The 18,521-nt window shown below is 43.6% G+C and overlaps 1 protein-coding gene across 3 annotated transcripts in view; it reads right to left on the bottom strand.

Moving 5' to 3' along the window:
* Window positions 1–18,521, bottom strand: part of LOC112228490 — a 90,234-nt gene that overhangs the window by 16,353 nt on the left and 55,360 nt on the right. For all 3 annotated transcript variants that reach the window (XR_006080449.1, XM_024393851.2, XM_024393852.2), the window contains exons 4-12: window positions 12,367–15,742; window positions 12,204–12,248; window positions 8,429–8,544; window positions 3,786–3,945; window positions 3,171–3,310; window positions 1,651–1,777; window positions 1,377–1,412; window positions 1,075–1,196; window positions 208–337 (exon numbers count right to left, since the gene is read on the bottom strand). Coding sequence is in view for 2 of the 3 variants with exons in the window: in XM_024393851.2 (XP_024249619.1) it covers window positions 208–337; window positions 1,075–1,196; window positions 1,377–1,412; window positions 1,651–1,777; window positions 3,171–3,310; window positions 3,786–3,945; window positions 8,429–8,544; window positions 12,204–12,248; window positions 12,367–15,742 (4,252 nt within the window). In the remaining variant the exon portion in view is untranslated. The remainder of the gene's footprint in view (window positions 1–207; window positions 338–1,074; window positions 1,197–1,376; window positions 1,413–1,650; window positions 1,778–3,170; window positions 3,311–3,785; window positions 3,946–8,428; window positions 8,545–12,203; window positions 12,249–12,366; window positions 15,743–18,521) is intronic.

The following is an 18,521-nucleotide window of genomic DNA, read 5'->3' as shown; positions in this document are numbered from 1 at the left end:
CACACACACACACACACACACACACACACACACACACACACACACACACACACACACACAGACAGACCCCACAACATTTCATTGACTTCCCTCATTCTTTCAAATCAAGAGTACGCTTTCAGGATTTGCACAGGTACACATACCCACATAGGCCACATATACTGAATACATTGTAAATAACCATATTATTAAAATCCTGTTACTTACTGCCTGTAAGAAACGGAAAGAAAGCAGCAGAGGGTGTTCGGCTCCACCCAGATCTGCACAGTCACTGTATTCTCCCTCCTCCAGTAAATACTGCCGTCCTGTGAAGTCCTCTCCAGTGTAGCCCACCCATCTGTCAAACACAGAGGTCACAGGTCAAACCACAGCTAAATACTCCTACTCACACTTATACCAACACAGCTTGAATAGGAGCCTGGGTGTCAATGATACGTTGGTGCTGATAACAGTGTCTGAGCGGTGGATATGCCACTTGAGTTAGTGCTAAGGAATGTTTGATTGATTTATTGTTTGGTTTTTTTGTGGTGTTACAATTGAAATGTTATCAGATGTCATGCGTACCAACCCTCTCTGTAACCAAACACCACACCAAAGCATGCGTACACACACACACACACACACACACACACACGCACACACACACACACTTCCTGTTCTACTTGGCATATGTTTGCACAGGGAGGTGAGCTACATTTGCTCCATATGACAGTAGAGGGAGCATTCCTGAGGAATTACATGACCAGTAGATTGTGAAACTGTTTGCAGCAGAATGACACACCTTGTAAAAACCTCAGTACAGGTAGCATTCCAGAGTAAGTATGCAGCTTGGCATGAATGTACTTCCTTTCTCCCTACCTCACTCTGTCCCTCACTCACTCACAAAAAACAAATGCATGTGAATTCCCAAACAAACCAAACCTTATTTTCTCCATACAAATTGGAATGACATTTAACTAAGAGGGTCTAGAGATGTTCATTAATCTGAGTCTATGAGTGAGTCCTCATCTGTCTCCATCAGCTGTGGATGACAGGCAGGCGCAGACAGGAGGGAGGGCATTGACATGGACTCACACTCCACCAATGACCCGTAGCGACGACGCCCCCTTCAGCCCAGCCACAGCTCCCAGACTGGGGGTGTGGCCTCCCAGCTCTCTGCCCCGCCCCTGGAAGAGGGGCTGCTCAAACACCAACATCTATAAAAAAAAAACACACAAACAAAAAACTATATCTCATGCACTTTCTAAATTAATTTACTTTCATTTTCATTAATCATCATTGTGCAAATTGAAGGGATTATTTAACTGTATGAGATCGGCTGTTTACTGCAGGGGATAGTGGTTTATGCTGTACTTTCAATATTGATAATGTCTTACCTTAGGATCCAGAGGTCTCCTCACTCTGAGCCCACTCTGTCAGAAAGACACAGAACATAAGAAACCAAACCTTGATGAAAATGAGGCCCAGACGTATATATTTCTGAGACTTTGAGACATAGGATTTCTTAAATTTAATGGGCTATGGGCCAATTTGGAAATCAATATAAACTCCTTTCCTGAGTGTACAGCATTGAAATGTAATTGGGCCCAAAACCGACCACAACCAAGCAGTGTCAGCCACCTCAGTGATGCCACCGTGGTGAACCCTTACCATTCTGAGGGGTCTCAGTGACCTCACAGTGGTGACCTGGGGATGACCAACGCCAGGTGTTGTGGAGCCGCCTGCTTCCATAACCGCATAGTTCCCATGGAAACCAGGGCTACAGTAGGCAAGCCAACTAAGGTGGAAAAACAAGACGAAGGCATTATCAATGAGAGGCCCAGGTAATTTAATCTCAATTGTTTGCTAAGCAGACTTTTGTGTTACAAGCATCGGGCGTCGCTGATATTGTTTTTAATTTACATGTAAACATTGTCTATTCATGTGGCACCACATTTATGGAGGCTGCTCAGTTCATTGCTTTATGCATGAAATGTATGCATGGTTGAATGCCTGATCAAACACAAATACTTCGTCCACAGTCACTGTCAGTGTCACTAATCTCCACTACAATAGAAACCACTCATCTTCTCTGTGAGAAGAAAAATATTTTATTGAAAACCTGTAAGTATGGAACAACAAAGGAAAATCCCTAACGGAAAAACATTGTTTTTCCACACAATATTTAAGTCACAGTATAGATGGCCTGCTTGCTCTTTCTCTTTGCCAATGACACGAGTGTGTGTTCAGTCTGTTGCGTGTAGAATATCCTAGTTTATTCTTTGATGATAGGCAAGACATTGCAAGCCAATAAATTGCGAGATACAGCTTTTGATTGCAGACAGATGGGCCTAATGCACGGTGCTGACTGTCTGTGGCCCTTCCCTCTCTCTCCTTCCCTCACTAGCTCGCTATGAAAGACGCAAGTGTTTGTGTTTTCGAAAGTACAGAAACGAATCAGTCTCCTCCGTTCCAAAAATTCTGAATCTTATATGACTGTGGTAGACAGAACTTCCTTGCCCGGCCCTAGTGGTCATACACATGTAATAGGTCCATTATTCTGCATTGTGAATTGAGGTGGAATTTTGTGATTTTTCGAATCGTTTTAACGGAAAACCGATTTAAAAAATGGCTGTTTAAATGTTAAGCAAAACTGTACATTTGTCGCTTCCCTAATTGCATCATACTTTGGCAGTCAAATTCCAATCCTAACTGTGGCTTTCTTCAACTATCAATATGGGTGTGTTAGTAAATAGATATTACAGAGTCTGGTGACAAGGTCTTTATTGAAGAGTTACCACATTAACTACCTCACCAGCTCCACCCTGAAGTGAGACATTATGAAACTTAATTTTAAGTGTTAATTATGTCACTTCTATTACCACCCATAAACATTCCTGTACCGAATGTGTGTGCTTTATAAACACACCTGAAAATAACAGTTTAAGCAGGAAACTAGAGAGCTGGAGCTCAATGACTCAGCTGAGAACAATCTACCCAAATTGTGTTGAAACAATATGGACGTTGGTTGGCAAGGACACATCTCCTCACTGAGTCATTCCCCCCCCGTTGTTTTAGCATTGTAAGTGCTTCCTATTTCAGTCTATATAGCCTGTAGCTACTGAAGCACCCCCTCAGACAATGGCATTGAGTTCCTCTACAGTTACCACTAACAGGATAGGCCTCCTCACCAGCCAGACTTGACAGTCAGGTTTGAGAGGTGGATAGGTCCACCACGTGTTCCCAAGCTGTCTGCTTCCGAGTTGAGACGGTCCGTGGCTCCTCCTGGTGCTCCAGCTGGAAGCAGATGGATTTCAGGAGTGCCGTCATCCTGAACGGTGTAAGAGACACAACAACATTCCCTCAATGTGGAGAGATTCCACTACACACAGCTCTATCAATCCTTCTCTATCAGGCCCCATTATAATGACTAAGGCTGAGAAATGGGAAGATAGAGGGGGAAATTGAGAGAAAAGGGGGAGCAGAGAGAGGATAACAGAGAGACTGACAAAGTCAGAGAAGAATAGGGGAGAGAGAGAGAGAGCGAGAGAGAGAGAGAGAGACAGAGAGAGAGAGACAGAGAGAGAGCGAGAGAGACAGAGAGAGAGAGACAGAGAGAGAGAGAGACAGAGAGAGAGAGACAGAGAGAGAGAGACCCTGGCCCTCTGCCAAAGCTTCTCAGAGAGGGAGTGATAGTCAGCTCTGGTAGGTCTAAATAAATGAACCATAGTCTCCCAATAGAAATGTTGGAGGGAAATCACTAATGGCGCATGGCACTGTAATGTCATGGTAATAAATATGCCAACCTTCACTAGTCTTCTGATGGAGCCGATGGTGATTGTGGTGGGCTTGTCCTCTGTCCCCTGGCTGGCCTGCTGGTGACCTGGTTGGTGGCTCAGTACTGTCTCCCCTTCTTCCAGCAGCATCCCGGGGCCCAGGAACCCCGGCTCCAGGTATAACAGCCAGCTACGACACAAACACACTGTGTGAGCACCCACTTCCATGTCTCCGTCCCTCTCATACACAGACTCTTTCTCTGTTTTTTTTTCTCTCCCACCCACTCAGCACAATAAGAGACGCCAGCCACCAACTGACTGCACAGAGTACACACTAACAGAGCAAGGGCATTGCCATGGAAACCAGGCCCCACCTTCCCTACTCCTTGGTGACAAAAAATAAATAAATAAAAATGTATAAAATTACCCCCTTCCAGTACACACACACACCCAACACATGAACTATAACAGTTGATGATTAAAGTTACATGTTGAAGAGAGGATTACAGCACAGCGCTGACAGTAATGTAAATCAATCTGGCTCTCACCAATGTTTTTTTATGTTTAAATATTAAACGCTGCTTTACTAATGCCCCTGACCTACAGGCCCACAGCACACAGTTGGGGGCTTCAATACTTCAATATCCCTGCTGAGACCTGGCCAGAATACTGCCTTTTATCTGAGGATAAACATGGCAACAGTCGACAAATATTGTAGATCCTGAAAATAACACAGCGGTGTGATATGTGCAGTGTAAACAACACTATTGTGTGTGTGTGTGTGTGTGTATGTGTCGCCAATATTCCATAAATAATCTATGTGGATGGTCAGGAACTGCATCGAAGAGGTAAGAGTCTGTCTATACTGACTCAGACAAACAGCCAGGGCTCTCCTAAATGGTTTAGTGCCTGGTTTTACCGATTATACATCCACCATGAGAGACACAGATCAATATCTCCTAATAGGATAGGCTGCTCGGGATGACGCCCAAGGAGGGAGGAAGCATCTCACGAGAAAGTCAAATCCCTCATAATTAGCATGTAAGACAGTCTTTTTGTGGCTCACGCCATCACTGATGAGCTTGAACTGAATTTATTTGAATGACCATCACTCTGGGTGTCCAGAATAGAGGTCGACCGATTAATCAGAATGGCCGATTAATTAGGGCTCATTTCAAGTTTTCTTTTTTTTCTTCATTTTTTTTTTTCATACCTTTATTTAATAACTAGGCAAGTCAGTTAAGAACACATTCTTATTTTCAATGACTGCCTAGGAACTGTGGGGTAACTGCCTTGTTCAGGGGCAGAACGACAGATTTTCACCTTGTCAGCTCAGGGGATCCAATCTTGCAACCGTACAGTTGACTAGTCCAATGCTCTAACCATTGCACTCCACAAGTAGCTTGCCTGTTACGCGAATGCAGTAGAAGCCAAGGTCAATTGCTAGCAATCATTAAACTTATCTTATAAAAAACAATCAATTATAATCACTAGTTATAACTACTAATCCAGTTTAGCAGGCAATATTAACCAGGTGAAATTGTGTCAGGGTATATGCAACAGTTTGGGCCGCCTGGCTCATTGGGTACTAATTTGCCAGAATTGTACGTAATTATGACATAACATTGAAGGTTGTGCAATGTAACAAGAATATTTAGACTTAGGGATGCCACCCGTTAGATAAAATACCGAACGGTTCCGTATTTCACTGAAATAATAAATGTTTTGTTTTCGAAATGATAGTTTCTGGATTCGACCATATTAATGACCAAAGGCTCGTATTTCTGTGTGTTATCATGTTATAATTAAGTCTGATTTGATAGAGCAGTCTGACTGAGCAGCAGCAGGCCCGTAATCATTCATTCAAACAGCACTTTTGTGCGTTTTGCCAGCAGCTCTTCGCAAGCACAGCGCTGTTTATGACTTCAAGCCTATCAGCCTAATGGCTGGTGTAACCAATGTGAAATGGCTAGCTAGTTAGCTGGGTGTGCGCTAATACTGTTTCAAACGTCACTCGCTTTTAGATTTGGAGTAGTTATTCCCCTTGCGCTGCAAGGGCTGCGGCTTTTGTGGAGCGATGGGTAACGCTGCTTCAAGTGTGGCTGTTGTCTATCTGTTCTTGGTTCGAGCCCAGATAGGGGCGAGGAGAGGGACAGAAGCTATACTGTTACACTGGCAATACTATAGTGCCTATAAGAACATCCAATAGTCAAAGGTATATGAAATACAAATGGTATAGAGAGAAATAGTCCTATAAATGCTATATTAACTACAACCTAAAACCTCTTACCTGGGAATATTGAAGTCTCATGTTAAAAGGAACCACCAACTTTCATATGTTCTCATGTTCTGAGCAAGGAACTGAAACGTTAGCTTTTTTACATGGCACATATTTTACATGGCACACATCTGTACATGGCACACATTTGACATGGCACATACTGCATATAGGCACATATTACTTTCTTCTCCAACACTTTGTTTTTGCATTATTTCAACCAAATTGAACATGTTTCATTGTTTCTAAATTGATTTTATTGATGTATTATATTAAGTTAAAATAAGTGTTCATTCATTATTGTTGTAATTGTCATTATTACAAATAAATAAATAAAAATAGGCCGATTAATCGGCATCGACTTTTTTGGTCCTGCAATAATCGGTATCGGCGTTGAAAAATCATAATCGGTCGACCTCTAGTCCAGAAGTGGTTCTGTCAGACCACTGCCTAGGAGTTTGTTGAGTCATGTACTAGAAAATCTGTCAAACTTAAATAAGTCAACCTGTAAAGTAGCCCTTGTACTGCAAATCAAAACTATCTTGGGGAACAATAGAGTTGCTAGAGTTATATTTGTTCCTCTGTGGACCGTAGAGGGAACAATTGGACCCAAGTCGGTCGGTTAACCTGAGAATTGGACGGAGGAGAATGCACACAAATACAACAATGCAGCTACAACGTGACTCGCTTCCTTTCTCTCCTCCCATCTGGTCGACGGGGAGAGAGCTCCTACACAAATTGTTGGAAAGCTGCTTTGCTTTTCCCATTTTTTGCTTGGAAAGGCTGGTTTGGTGTAAATAATACAACAGGTCTAGGGCTCTGAACGGGGGGCTGAGCCAACGCACTAGTACACAAATGGAAGGTGGGTCCATCCATAAACATGAGATATTGCGTAAGGCACCAAACCTTCGCTAGCATTTCCGCGCAGAGTCGAGCAAGCCTGCCCTTGCTTAAGTCATTTGACAAAAAGCACACAGCGCCAGAACATGTTCGCAAGACTGAACGTTTCTCGTTCTGCATCCATTCCATATGAGAGCAGTGTTACAGCATAGCCACACAGCTACCAAGCTCTTCTGTACGTGAACCTGCTTTGCCCCTGGCAGAGAGGCACAAAGACTTACTGTCATGTGCATTAGTAAAACCCAGTGCAGCATTATATGAATATGAACAACTAAACTTATGTTTAGTATATATTAAACCTTTTTTGCTTTTTCATCATGAAATATAGATAAAATAACCACATTTTTCGAACTGCAGTAGAAATATGATATGAAGCTGATAGTACATTGATGTATGAGAGATTCTTTAGGAATAGTATTGACTTCCATCTATCCATAGTTAGGCTCTCCAAACATGTAAGTATCTGCAATGCCCACTGCTCGTTCTCATGGTGCCAATGTAAGAACCTTAACAATGTTTTCAAATGCAGCTGTTAGTGTAAGATCTCTTGCTATGAGGAGTTCAATCAAAAGGGTCACTCAGATGGGAGCTGTGTGATGGGGTGTGTTTTATTTGGGGTTCATTTTCTAATTCATCTGTTTTTTGTTTTACTTGTAATGGTGGAATCAATTAGCGTAGCATCAATTGTTGCTTCATAGGTCTGTGCATGTACTATGAATGTACTGTATGTTATTGATAAGGATGTAAAGATGATCATGTGATATGGACTTGCGCTGACAAAGTATTTGTCATTTGTCCAATGTTGTTTATTCTGCTGATTGACTTAATACATGATAATACTTATTTTGAGAATTTAAAATGCTCATAACATCCCCATTCACCTTTATACCAACAAACACTGATGACGCCAAGGAAAAAACTCAAGAACTCAAATTTGGACAAGGCCTTGATTCCCAGTGATGACAGTGTTTGTGTGGTTTAGCTGACAGGCCTTTTTAATGGGAGCAACCAGCGATGAGTTACCCAATTACTGTCTGTCACTGCCAGCCCAGTAGATTAACTCCCCCCAACACAGTTGGAAGGAACATTATGGGGTCTCAGAGGAATCAATTCCGATTCAAACAAGATGTTCTGTTCTGACATAAGTTAAAAGTTCTAAGCCTTATGTTCAGTGATAATAAGGCCCTTCTTCCATGAGAGTGCATGAGCAAGGCAGGAAGGCAAAGAGACATGGGTATAAGTCCAAAGCAGAGGATGACACTACAGAAAGGATGGCTCATTCTGACCCAAGTGGGCTATTTTACAGTTGACTTAATATAAGTTTGACAGATTTTCAACTACCTGCTTCAACAAACTCTAGGCCTTGGTCCGACAGAACCACTTCTGGAAGCCCAGAGTGTTGGTCATTCAAAGACTGATATACAACCTCATAAAGAGCATGTTTAAGGAGTAAGCAACCTTAAAATAAATTCATTAGCTCTAAAGATCCTCTTACCATCCTCCCAGGACTCGCACTGAGGCACCCTGCGGAAACACCATCCCAGAATCCTCCTGGTCTCTGTGGATCTCCCACATCTCCCCAGAGAACGTCACACCATCGTAGATGTTCATCTGGAGAAACAGAGTAAGTCATTAGAAAACATAGAGCAACATCTGGGCTAAATATATTGTCAAATGGATACAGTCCGACAGTCAACCTCAGCAAATTGTCTTTAAACTGAATTTGATTTATTGACTCAAAACAGGGGAACCATACAATAATTAATTATCAAGGTTTTTCAAAGTTAGATCATATTTGTGTGACAGCTGAACTGTGGTGGTTGGGTGTTGTTTTCATAATGATAATATTACAGAACGCTGGGTGTAAATGAACACAGTCAAGTTTTAAAAGCCTGAGGGGAAGGGTTTCCAGCATGGAGCCGGTTGCTGAGCTACGTTGCAGCTGTGCAAAGAAGCACAAGATTGAACTTCACTCAACTTAGAGGCTTCCCTGTTTGTTAACACTATCAATGTTTCCCTCTACTTTGGGAATTGGGATTGAATTGATGTAATATTAGCCACTTTCAATGCAACATACCGAAACAAAAACTATACAAGACTTTGGGCCTCTTTACACTACACTACTTTGATGACAAAAACTAGTTCCAGGAGAGATACTTGTGTCGTGTAAAGATACAGATATAGATTCAAATCTCTCTTGAATAGATGTCTCCCACAATCAGGGGTTGGAACCAAAATTATTTTCCAATTGTTTAGTTCTGAACAGAAAAATAACTTTTTCTTCTTCTGTTCCGCTGTTCCGATCAGCAAAAGAATGTTCTAAACTGAAAAAGTTATGGTTTATATAGTTCCTTTTTACATTTAGTTCGACATTAAATGACTTCACCAATCAGTGTAGGATATAGCTGCTTGCTTTGGAGGCGGTCAAGCTATAGTTGTTTACATGCATTGGACAGACAAGTGTAGGGCGCGAGATGCAATTGAAATTTTGTCAGGTGGGGAAAGAGCGAGAGAAGGTGGAGGAGGCAGCTTGGCTTGAAGCGCTTCTTATGACATGCATTATCTAAATTAGGCTCACAGAATTATACCTACAGAGGAGCGGCTTCTATGATGGAACTTTGAATGTTTTTGAACTTGGCTTAACGTTGGACCAGAGCTTGCTAGATGGCTAACAAGTTTTTATATGCAAAGCGGCACCAGAATATATATTTCATCATTAATGAATTAATACAACGTGATAACTCCAGTATCCTTAACTAGCACTGAAAAAGTTAATTCATTCCTCTCTGATAAAAAATCTCTCTCCCTAATTTTTGAATTATGCTTGTAACGTTAGTAGGCTACAATAGCCTATGCTTCAGAGGGGGGAAAAAATGCTGAAACTTAAAATAACATTATTAACCAGTTTCCATGCTTTTAAACTAATGGTTCTGTTCCTGAACTGTTCCAGGTTCTAATTCTGTTCCTCAATTTTTTTTGTTATTTTCTGGTTTTCGGTTCTGTTCCCTGAACCGGTTCCTACCCCTGGTTTGAATTGCTACAGTATCTTTATTTTGTTTGTCTATATACTATGGTATTTACCGTATGATAATAGCTGCACTCATACATGAAGCAGGAATGTGGCTTTGGCCACATCACATCCATGGCCAGTGTGAACAGAAAAGTTGCTAATCTGATGGTGAAAAGTGATAGATCTCACTAGACATATTTTACTAATATCAATCGAACCTTAGTATTTAACCTTTATTCAACCAGGAAGGGCTCATTGAGATTTAAAATCTAATTTCAAGAGCGTTCTAGCCAAGATAGGCAGCACCAAGTCATTACACAATTACAGACAGACAGCATGAAAAATTACAAGTAATCTAGTAAAAACCATAGAATTCACAAGAGTATAACAAAATCAAAAAATAGCAAATTAAAAACATTGACAGGTCAGGGAATCAAAACTAACTATGCAAGAGATTTTGCAGAGCGCATCGGAGTAGGATTCTATTGCATTAAAGGCACAAATGGTCGCGAGTAGATGTGCTTGTTTTGAGATCAAAGCGAGAGCTGCATGTAGCCCTGTGTGCATATGTGTGCATATTTGTTCATATTTTTTGCTAGTTAGTTATTATAATTATATAACCAGCAATTATAGCTAATTTCTGGTCGGCAATGGGGGAGTGGTTGCTTCCTACATGAGCACAAAACGTGCACATTTCTAGCCATCTTTGAAAAATGTGTCAAGTAAAGAGCTTTTATTATGTATTTAAAAGGGGCAGTGCTGTATTTTGAGACAGCAGAGGGTAGCATACATTTGTGTCTGATTCTCTGTTATAATAATAATGATATGAGAATAATAATGAATTTTATTTTGTAAAGTGGTTTCTTTCATCAAATACAATACAACAACATTTTCAGTCACCTCATTGTCTTAAGGACAAGTGGAAAAAAAGACCAATTGAATGTAGGCCTACATTGAACACCACACATTGGTTGCTACTGTAGGCTGAATAATAGAACTGCTATTTCCATGTTAAAATTTTATGGGATGTTTTTTATACATCGTTTTTTTAATGGTAGCCCACTCTGGTAGGCTTAGATTATGATCAAATAGCCACAGTTGCCTACTTTGCCAATGTTAAAACTGGAATTTCAAGTGTGTACAGCCTCAGCGTTCACAGTAAACGGGCGCCGGAATTTGCACAGAATTTTCACAACGTCCAAGTTTGCGCTCAGAAAACCTGAACTTTGCTCAGTACCCCAAGAAATGTGTGGGAACATTAGTGTTGAGTGACTACGCCCGAGGCCCCGAGCACATTTCTGATGACAGAAAGGGAGAGAGGAAGGGGGGCCAAGGAGGAAGGAAAGAGTGTCGTTAGTCCCCTAACCAGCCCAAAAGATGCCCCAAGCAGTCATTATAGAACAAAGTCTCTTCTATAATTAACACTCTGTGTATTTTCATTTTTTTTCACTCCTACCAGGCTACGAGTGTCTGCCTGCTTTCATACTGCTTTAATTCCCAGTCTTGATAGTTTTGCTGCTTTGCTCCCTTTGTTTCCTCCTCGATAACAAATACTTTTCCAACGCGGCTAACAGAACAGAAAACCGTGTTTGTGCGGCTGCAAAGCAATTCCATTAGTGATTGTGTGAAACAACAATGTAGACAAAACCTCTGGCACTCAGTGCTTTGTTCACTGCCTGTGTTGTGAGCCTATAAACTTCATAATCTACTGTATGTAAAACCGCATACAAGTTGTTTGTTGGACAAAACCCATTCCTGATTTACATATACAGTGCTGACCACAGGAATATTAATATGATTGTAATCCAAGTTCCTGAATCACTGTTGCATTCAGCTCTCAAGGCTGCAGACTAGCACTGTAGGTGGTTTCCACTCGTCATTAGAATGCTATAGAAGAGACCCGCACTCTTCTGCACAGATTCTGACAAACTATAGCCCTTGATAGCAGATGATAGCTTTCAACAACAATTAATAGCCCGTTGCATAATCACAATCTCATCTTCCTTTATGGCAGGCTTTAGGAAGAGATTAAACTGAAAAGTTGAGTTGCTGCACTACTTTCTGCAGCCTGAGGTATCATTAACTAATGAAAGAGAAATGTTCTGTCCAGCTCAAAGGCGGTCTGGCATCTCCAATCTATTCAGCAGCACAGCGATTAGGAGGCAGACTGCCTAAAACGTTAAGACAGTCATTAAGATGAGATCAGAAATGAGCGCGACAGTGAGAAAGTAGAGGGCTCATGTAATACATGTGATCTCACCAGTGTAGGCCTTGGGATGACCTTCCCATAACTCCAATTTCCCCCCTGAAATGACATCAACAGGGGTCAAATATTAACATATATTAGTTCTAAATATCAGGGTGCATAACCATTTCTTTATATAATATTATTGAATACAAATGTCAGATGCTGTTGAATTTACCATGTCAGTTGCTGTTGATGGACAGTTGTTATCACTGAGGTGCGGAATGAGTTTGGCATGATGTTTACTGTTGTCATCATCAGGCTCTAGCAACACTGGATGCACTGATTTCAAATACTGATACATTGGTGAATCTGCAGGTTTTTGGATTGTAATCCAAGTGGTGGAAAGATTCTTCACGTCCTTCATTGGATCCCCATCTCGAGGTCCCATAGTGAATAAATCAGCAGGAAGTGGGCCCTCCTGCTTGCTGCTTTGGTCTCCATCCATTCCCTGGCCATCCCCCTCCTTATCCTTCCCCTGACCCCTGTTGAAGAACTCCCATAGGGGGCGCCGTAGAGGAGGGGTGGAGGGCTCCTCTGAGTCTGCGTCTGTGTCGGAGTAGCCGCTGGACTGCAGGCGCTCGCTGACCGACTGCAGCAGGGACAGGATGGACAAAGAGGAGGATGAGGCTAGCTGCTCCATCCCTACACCTCCGCTCAGACTCCTCAGCTCCTCTGTGGCCGGGGGCACCATGAGGCCCCTTTCCTCCTGCGACAGGCTCCCCTCTGCCTCGCTGCGAAGACTGTCCTCCTCCACGATGGGAGACAGGGAGAAGGGGTAGGCCTTGGCCCGCCGTACCGTGGGGCTCAGCATGGGGCCTGTGTCATTGACGAACACCGCATCCGTCTCCTCCTCCTCATCAATGATGGAGAAACCACTTGCCTCCATGTCATGGAAGGCAAGATGGGGGATAGGGAAGAGGGGGATGAGAGGTTCCAGGCCTGGGGCTCTCCGGCCTCCTGTAGCATGGAGCCCAGCTAGCCTGCTGCCCAGGTCCTGGTGAAACCCTGCCATAACTGCTGCGGCTGAACCTGCACCACTGTGTCCCGGTGTCTCGTAGTCCTGACTCTGCTGCTGCAGAGAGATGTTGCATCGAAACACGCTCACCGGACTCAACTGTGGCCTGTCCTCATTACTGGAGTCAGTAGCTGAATTAGACACAAGGCCCTCTGAGGTGCTCAGGTCCTTGGGGAGTCTCCTTGAGAAAGAGGGGTCCATGCTGATGGTGCCTGTTGTTCTGCAGTGGGCCTCATCTTCTTCACCCCCAGAGTCAGAGCCCTCTGAGAACACAGAGGCTAAGTAAGTCTCAACCAGTACAAAGCTTTGATCCCCACTGACCGGGATGTCATTCAGCCCATTCAGCCCAACTTTCAATGATATTTCAGGGCCGCTCTCTTGGCCGTCATCACAAAGCATTATACAGGCATCAGGCTTCTGACTTATAGCATGTCTGACTTGAGATGGTTCTAGTGAGTTTGGGGTGTGTTTTGGTCTGGCTGACATGAGGTTTGCCTCAGAATTGCCCTTAGCTTCATATTTGGAACTTTTCCTAAGCAGATCAGGCTCAGGAAATGCTGTTTGGGTTCTCAGGTAAGTATTGTCATTCAGAGTGCTTTTGAGCTTATTGGCACTTTCCGAGTTATTGGACAGAGAAGCATGACCATATTGAGCATTACCGTCTTGTTCAGGACTATGTCTATTGCTTTCGATATCATCTTTGGCTACGTGGACTGTGCCATCTCCTACCTGTGTTTCTTTAACGCCTAGCACCTCGTTACAACCATTGTCCCCTGAAGTGCAGAGCACTTGATCTTTGTTTTCATTAGTTATCCCTGAGATAGACTCATACTCAAGACCCGCTCTCATTATTTGAATAATATCTCCGTTATCACCATAGAGACCTGGTTTCTCGAAGGACACTCCACCGCCCAAGAGAGGAAACACATCTTTCTGGTGCTTATTACCACTGTATTCAGATTCAATAGGATCATTTGGCTGGGAATCCTCTTCCCCTAGCGGTTGCTCATTAGCATTAGCATCCATTAGCCGTTGACCTTTGACCAGTAGGTGAAGACCAGTGCCTTTGGTCCCCTCGGCACAGTGTTCTCCCTGCCTGTGGTCTGAGACACCGATGGTGGGGGCACTGCTCTCACAGGCCGGCCCAGGGCTGCTCCTGATGTCAGTGTCCGAGCCTGCGATAGACTCGTACCCTGAGGAGGGGGTGGACCTGGGGCCCTCCGATAGAGGGTTGGGGTTTAATGAGAGAGTCTGTTCTGCCGGGACGACATCCCCCCTCTCTGAAGGCTCTACCTCCACCAGCTTATCCGTCTCGAAGGACCGATCCACGTCCTCCTCCTCCACTCTGCCTACGGGTAGGACCAGGTAATTTTCCTCACTGGCCTTCTGGAGCACTTCACCCTCCTCCAACTCAGAGGATTCGACTCTCTCCAGGGCCGCTAGAGCATTCTTCAGAATGTTATCCACCATCATTTTAGACTCCAAATGAAGGGCCTCCTCAAACAGATTGTCTGGAGGACCAACATCCCCCTCCTCCTTCCCTGACTCAAAGCAGTGCAGTCCAGCACCAGGGCCTGTAGCCAGAGCATCCCCAGAATCTGAGTGCCTAGTTGCTGGAATGGGTCCCTGGCTTTCGGTTGCTGATAAAAGCGAGGCAGACGGTGAAATGGGATGCGGAGCCAGCTGGCCTCCATCACCATCGGAAACAGCGGCAGGCAGATGTGTGTGCTGTGCAGTCCCCGCGGCGCCTGGCCACGCAGCAGCAAATGAAGGTGACCCAGTCTGAAAACAGTGTGCAGATACGGTTTCTATCTGCTCACTTAGCATTGTGTCTCTGTCCCCATCTGTGTCCCTGTTCGTATCCTCGCTGGCCATCTCTGCATGAGTAATTTTATCCCGTGGGCTCAGCTCTGCACTGTGGGTCTCACTGACTGCTGTACTAGTCCTGGCATCAGCAGAGTCCTCTGTGGGTGCGGGAGGGGAGCATGTGACGGAGTCAACCCCAGAGAGAGAATCCTTGGCCTGGCCTCCTACAGTAGCCAGGGTTGTCTCTCCGGATGAAGGGAAGGCACTTTGACTCACAGCCCTTTCTGCTGTCTGTGTTGTTAGTGGAATGTGACTAGACTCAGGTCCAGTTGGACACAAAACAGAGTCTGTTTCCGAAGTCCAAGCTCCTCTCTGATTGGTTTCTGAGGTTGTAGCTCCAATCTGATTTGTCGATACAGTCTGAATGTCACTTTGTTTTGAAATGGCAAGTTCTAAAGTGGAGCGTGTCACCGCACCCAAGGTGCTGCCCTCTACACCTGAATTGGGGGATTCCACCTGCACCTGGTGCCTCCGCCTTATTCTGCGTTTGTCCCTCTGGCCACGGTATGTCCCGTATGTCACCACAGGCGGACAGGCCAGGGCCAGGCGCCGCTGATGCTCATCCACCGCCTCTTCAACTTCACTCAATGGGCTGCTGTCTGCCGCTGCTTTACCCTCTCGGCATCCTCCCCTGTGGCCTTCCACCTGAGTCTCCTCCAAGGCTCTGTTCCTAATACACAGAGAGACAAGGTGAATTAGAATACAGACAAGGACACACATATTCCCTCAGTGCTGCTTTGGGTGAGGAGAAGGGGGTTAGGTGATTCATACATACACAACCGTTCAAAAGTTAGGGATCACTTAGAAATGTCCTTGTTTTTGAAACAAAAGCAAATTTTTTGTCCATTAAAATAACGTCAAATTGATCAGAAAGACAGTGTAGACATTGTTAATGTTGTAAATGACTATTTTAGCTGGAAACGGCTGATTATTTATGGAATATCTACATAGGCGTACAGAGGCCCATTATCAGCAACCATCACTCACTCAAGCTCAAAATGGCCAGAAACAAAGCACTTTCTTCTGAAACTCGTCAGTCTATTCTTGTTCTGAGAAATTAAGGCTATTCCATGCGAGAATTTGCCAAGAAACTGAAGGTCTCGTACAAGGCTGTGTACTCCTCCCTTCACAGAACAGCGCAAACTGGCTCTAACCAGAATAGAAAGAGGAGTGGGAGGCCCCAGTGCACAACTGGGCAAGAGGACAAGTACATTAGAGTGTCTAGTTTGAGAAACAGACGCCTCACAAGTCCTCAACTGGCAGCTTCATTAAATAGTACTCGCAAAACACCAGTCTCAATGTCAACAGTGAAGAGGCGACTGCGGGATGCTGGCCTTCTAGGCAGAGTTGCAAAGAAAAAGACATACCTCAGACTGGCCAATAAAAATAAAAGATTAAGATGGGCAAAAGAACACAGACACTGGACAGAGGAACTCTGCCTAGAAGGCCAGCATCACAGTGTTATTCTTTAAAAAATATATCTCCAGCTTGACTGCTAAAAAAGCCTTTCGTATAACAACGACAATGTCTAAATGGATTCTCCAAGAGGACTATAAATACAGTACATCAGTGGAGGCTCCTCAGAGGAGGAAGGGGAGGACCATCCTCCTCAGTGAACTTCATAAAAAATAAAAGTTATCCTTTTTAGATAAAACTATACTAAATATATTCACATTTGACCAAATAATTGATTAAAACACACTGTTTTGCAATAAAGGTGTCACAATCATTGTGGTAATCATACTCAGACCAAGGCGCAGCGTGCGTAGAGTTCCACATGTTTAATTTATGAAACTCACCAAAACAATACAGAAACAAACTAAACGTGAAGCTAATGGCATGCTCACTGGCAACTAACCAGAAAACAAGATCCCACAAAACCCCAGTGGGAAAAGGCTGCCTAAATATGATCCCCAATCAGAGACAACGATAGACAGCTGCCTCTGATTGGGAACCATACCAGGCCAACATAGAAATACAAAAACTAGAGTACCCACCCTAGTCACACCCCGACCTAACCAAATTAGAGAATAAAAGGCTCTCTAAGATCAAAGCGTGACAGAAGGTCTCCAGTAGCCTCAACAGCACTCTGTAGGGTAGCACCATGGTGTAGCCGGAGGACAGCTAGCTTCCGTCCTCCTCTGGGTACATTGACTTCAATACAAAACCTAGTAGGCTCTTTGTTCTCACCCTCTTCCATAGACTTTCACAGTAATTATGACAACTTCCGGAGGACGTCCTCCAACCTATTAGAGCTCTTGCAGCATGAACCCACATGTTGTCCACCCAATCAAAGGATCAGAGAATCAATGTAGTACTGAAAGCATAAGCTACAGCTAGCTAGCACTGCAGTGTATAACATGTGGTGATTAGTTGACTCAAAGAGAGAGAAAGACAATAGTTTAACAGTTTTCAACAAATGAATTTCTTTAAAAAATGAAGGAGAAGCAAGAGAGAGCGAGAGATTGTCATTTTCTTTTTCTTCCAGTTTCACTTACTTAGCTAGCAAATGCAGCTGGCTAGTTTAGCTACTCAAACACCCGGCTCAAACAGAGGGATTCTATGCTAGCTAGCTGGCTATGACTATCCAACACAACACTAGAACTGTTCCAAGTCAAGGTAAGCTTTTGGTTTTATTAATTTATTGCCACCGTGGCCCACCGGTGTAACTGCTTACTGACTAAACACTAACATTACTGCATGATTGTAGAAGGTTTACTTACACATTAGTTCTATTAGCTATGTTGACTAGGATGTTACTTTAGCTAATATGGGGACAACGATGTATGCTGTGTGTAGCGGTTATGACATGGTTTGGCTTGGAAAGTTTTTTTCACCTGGTCACATACAGCTGATGTGTTGTGCATTGAAGTCTACAAAGGAAGGGAAAAGGTGAGAGGAGGAGGGTGCATAGAGGCGAGAAGGAATACAACATGGTGTTTACACGTGATCATGGGTGTATTCATTCCGCCGATTCTGTTGAAAAATGTTTCTTTAACGGAAGCAAACGAAACCGGGATAAACATACCTCTCGTTTGCAACTGTTGGACTAATGATTACACCCTAGATAAGCTAGATGCAGGCAAGAGTGTGGAAGGCGGTATTGAATGTGTCACTGTCTGTCACCTCAAATATTTATCTCGACCTGTATGAACCTACGTTGTAAACTTTAATTCATAGGCTAGGTTGTAACAACATCATGATGGGTACATGGAAAACTTGAGTATCATGTAGTAGCCTAAACCTATTGCTGTTACATTGAGCTGGGTGGATGGAATATGAATGACAGTCATCCAATATGCTGTAACAGAAATAAGGCCATGGTCATGGAAAAATAAATATGTGTCCTACCTCATCATAAACAGCACTGACCGCCACTGCAGTACAATGACCTGATTGTTTGTCTGTAGCGTTGTCTTGATGGCTTTCAGTTTTCAGACTCCAAGGCC

This window comes from Oncorhynchus tshawytscha, linkage group LG30 (genome assembly GCF_018296145.1).
Source record: "Oncorhynchus tshawytscha isolate Ot180627B linkage group LG30, Otsh_v2.0, whole genome shotgun sequence".
In the NCBI taxonomy this organism is placed as follows: Eukaryota; Metazoa; Chordata; class Actinopteri; order Salmoniformes; family Salmonidae; genus Oncorhynchus; species Oncorhynchus tshawytscha.
Note: the sequence above shows the minus strand (reverse complement) of the source record. Positions and strands in the feature narration are given on the sequence as shown.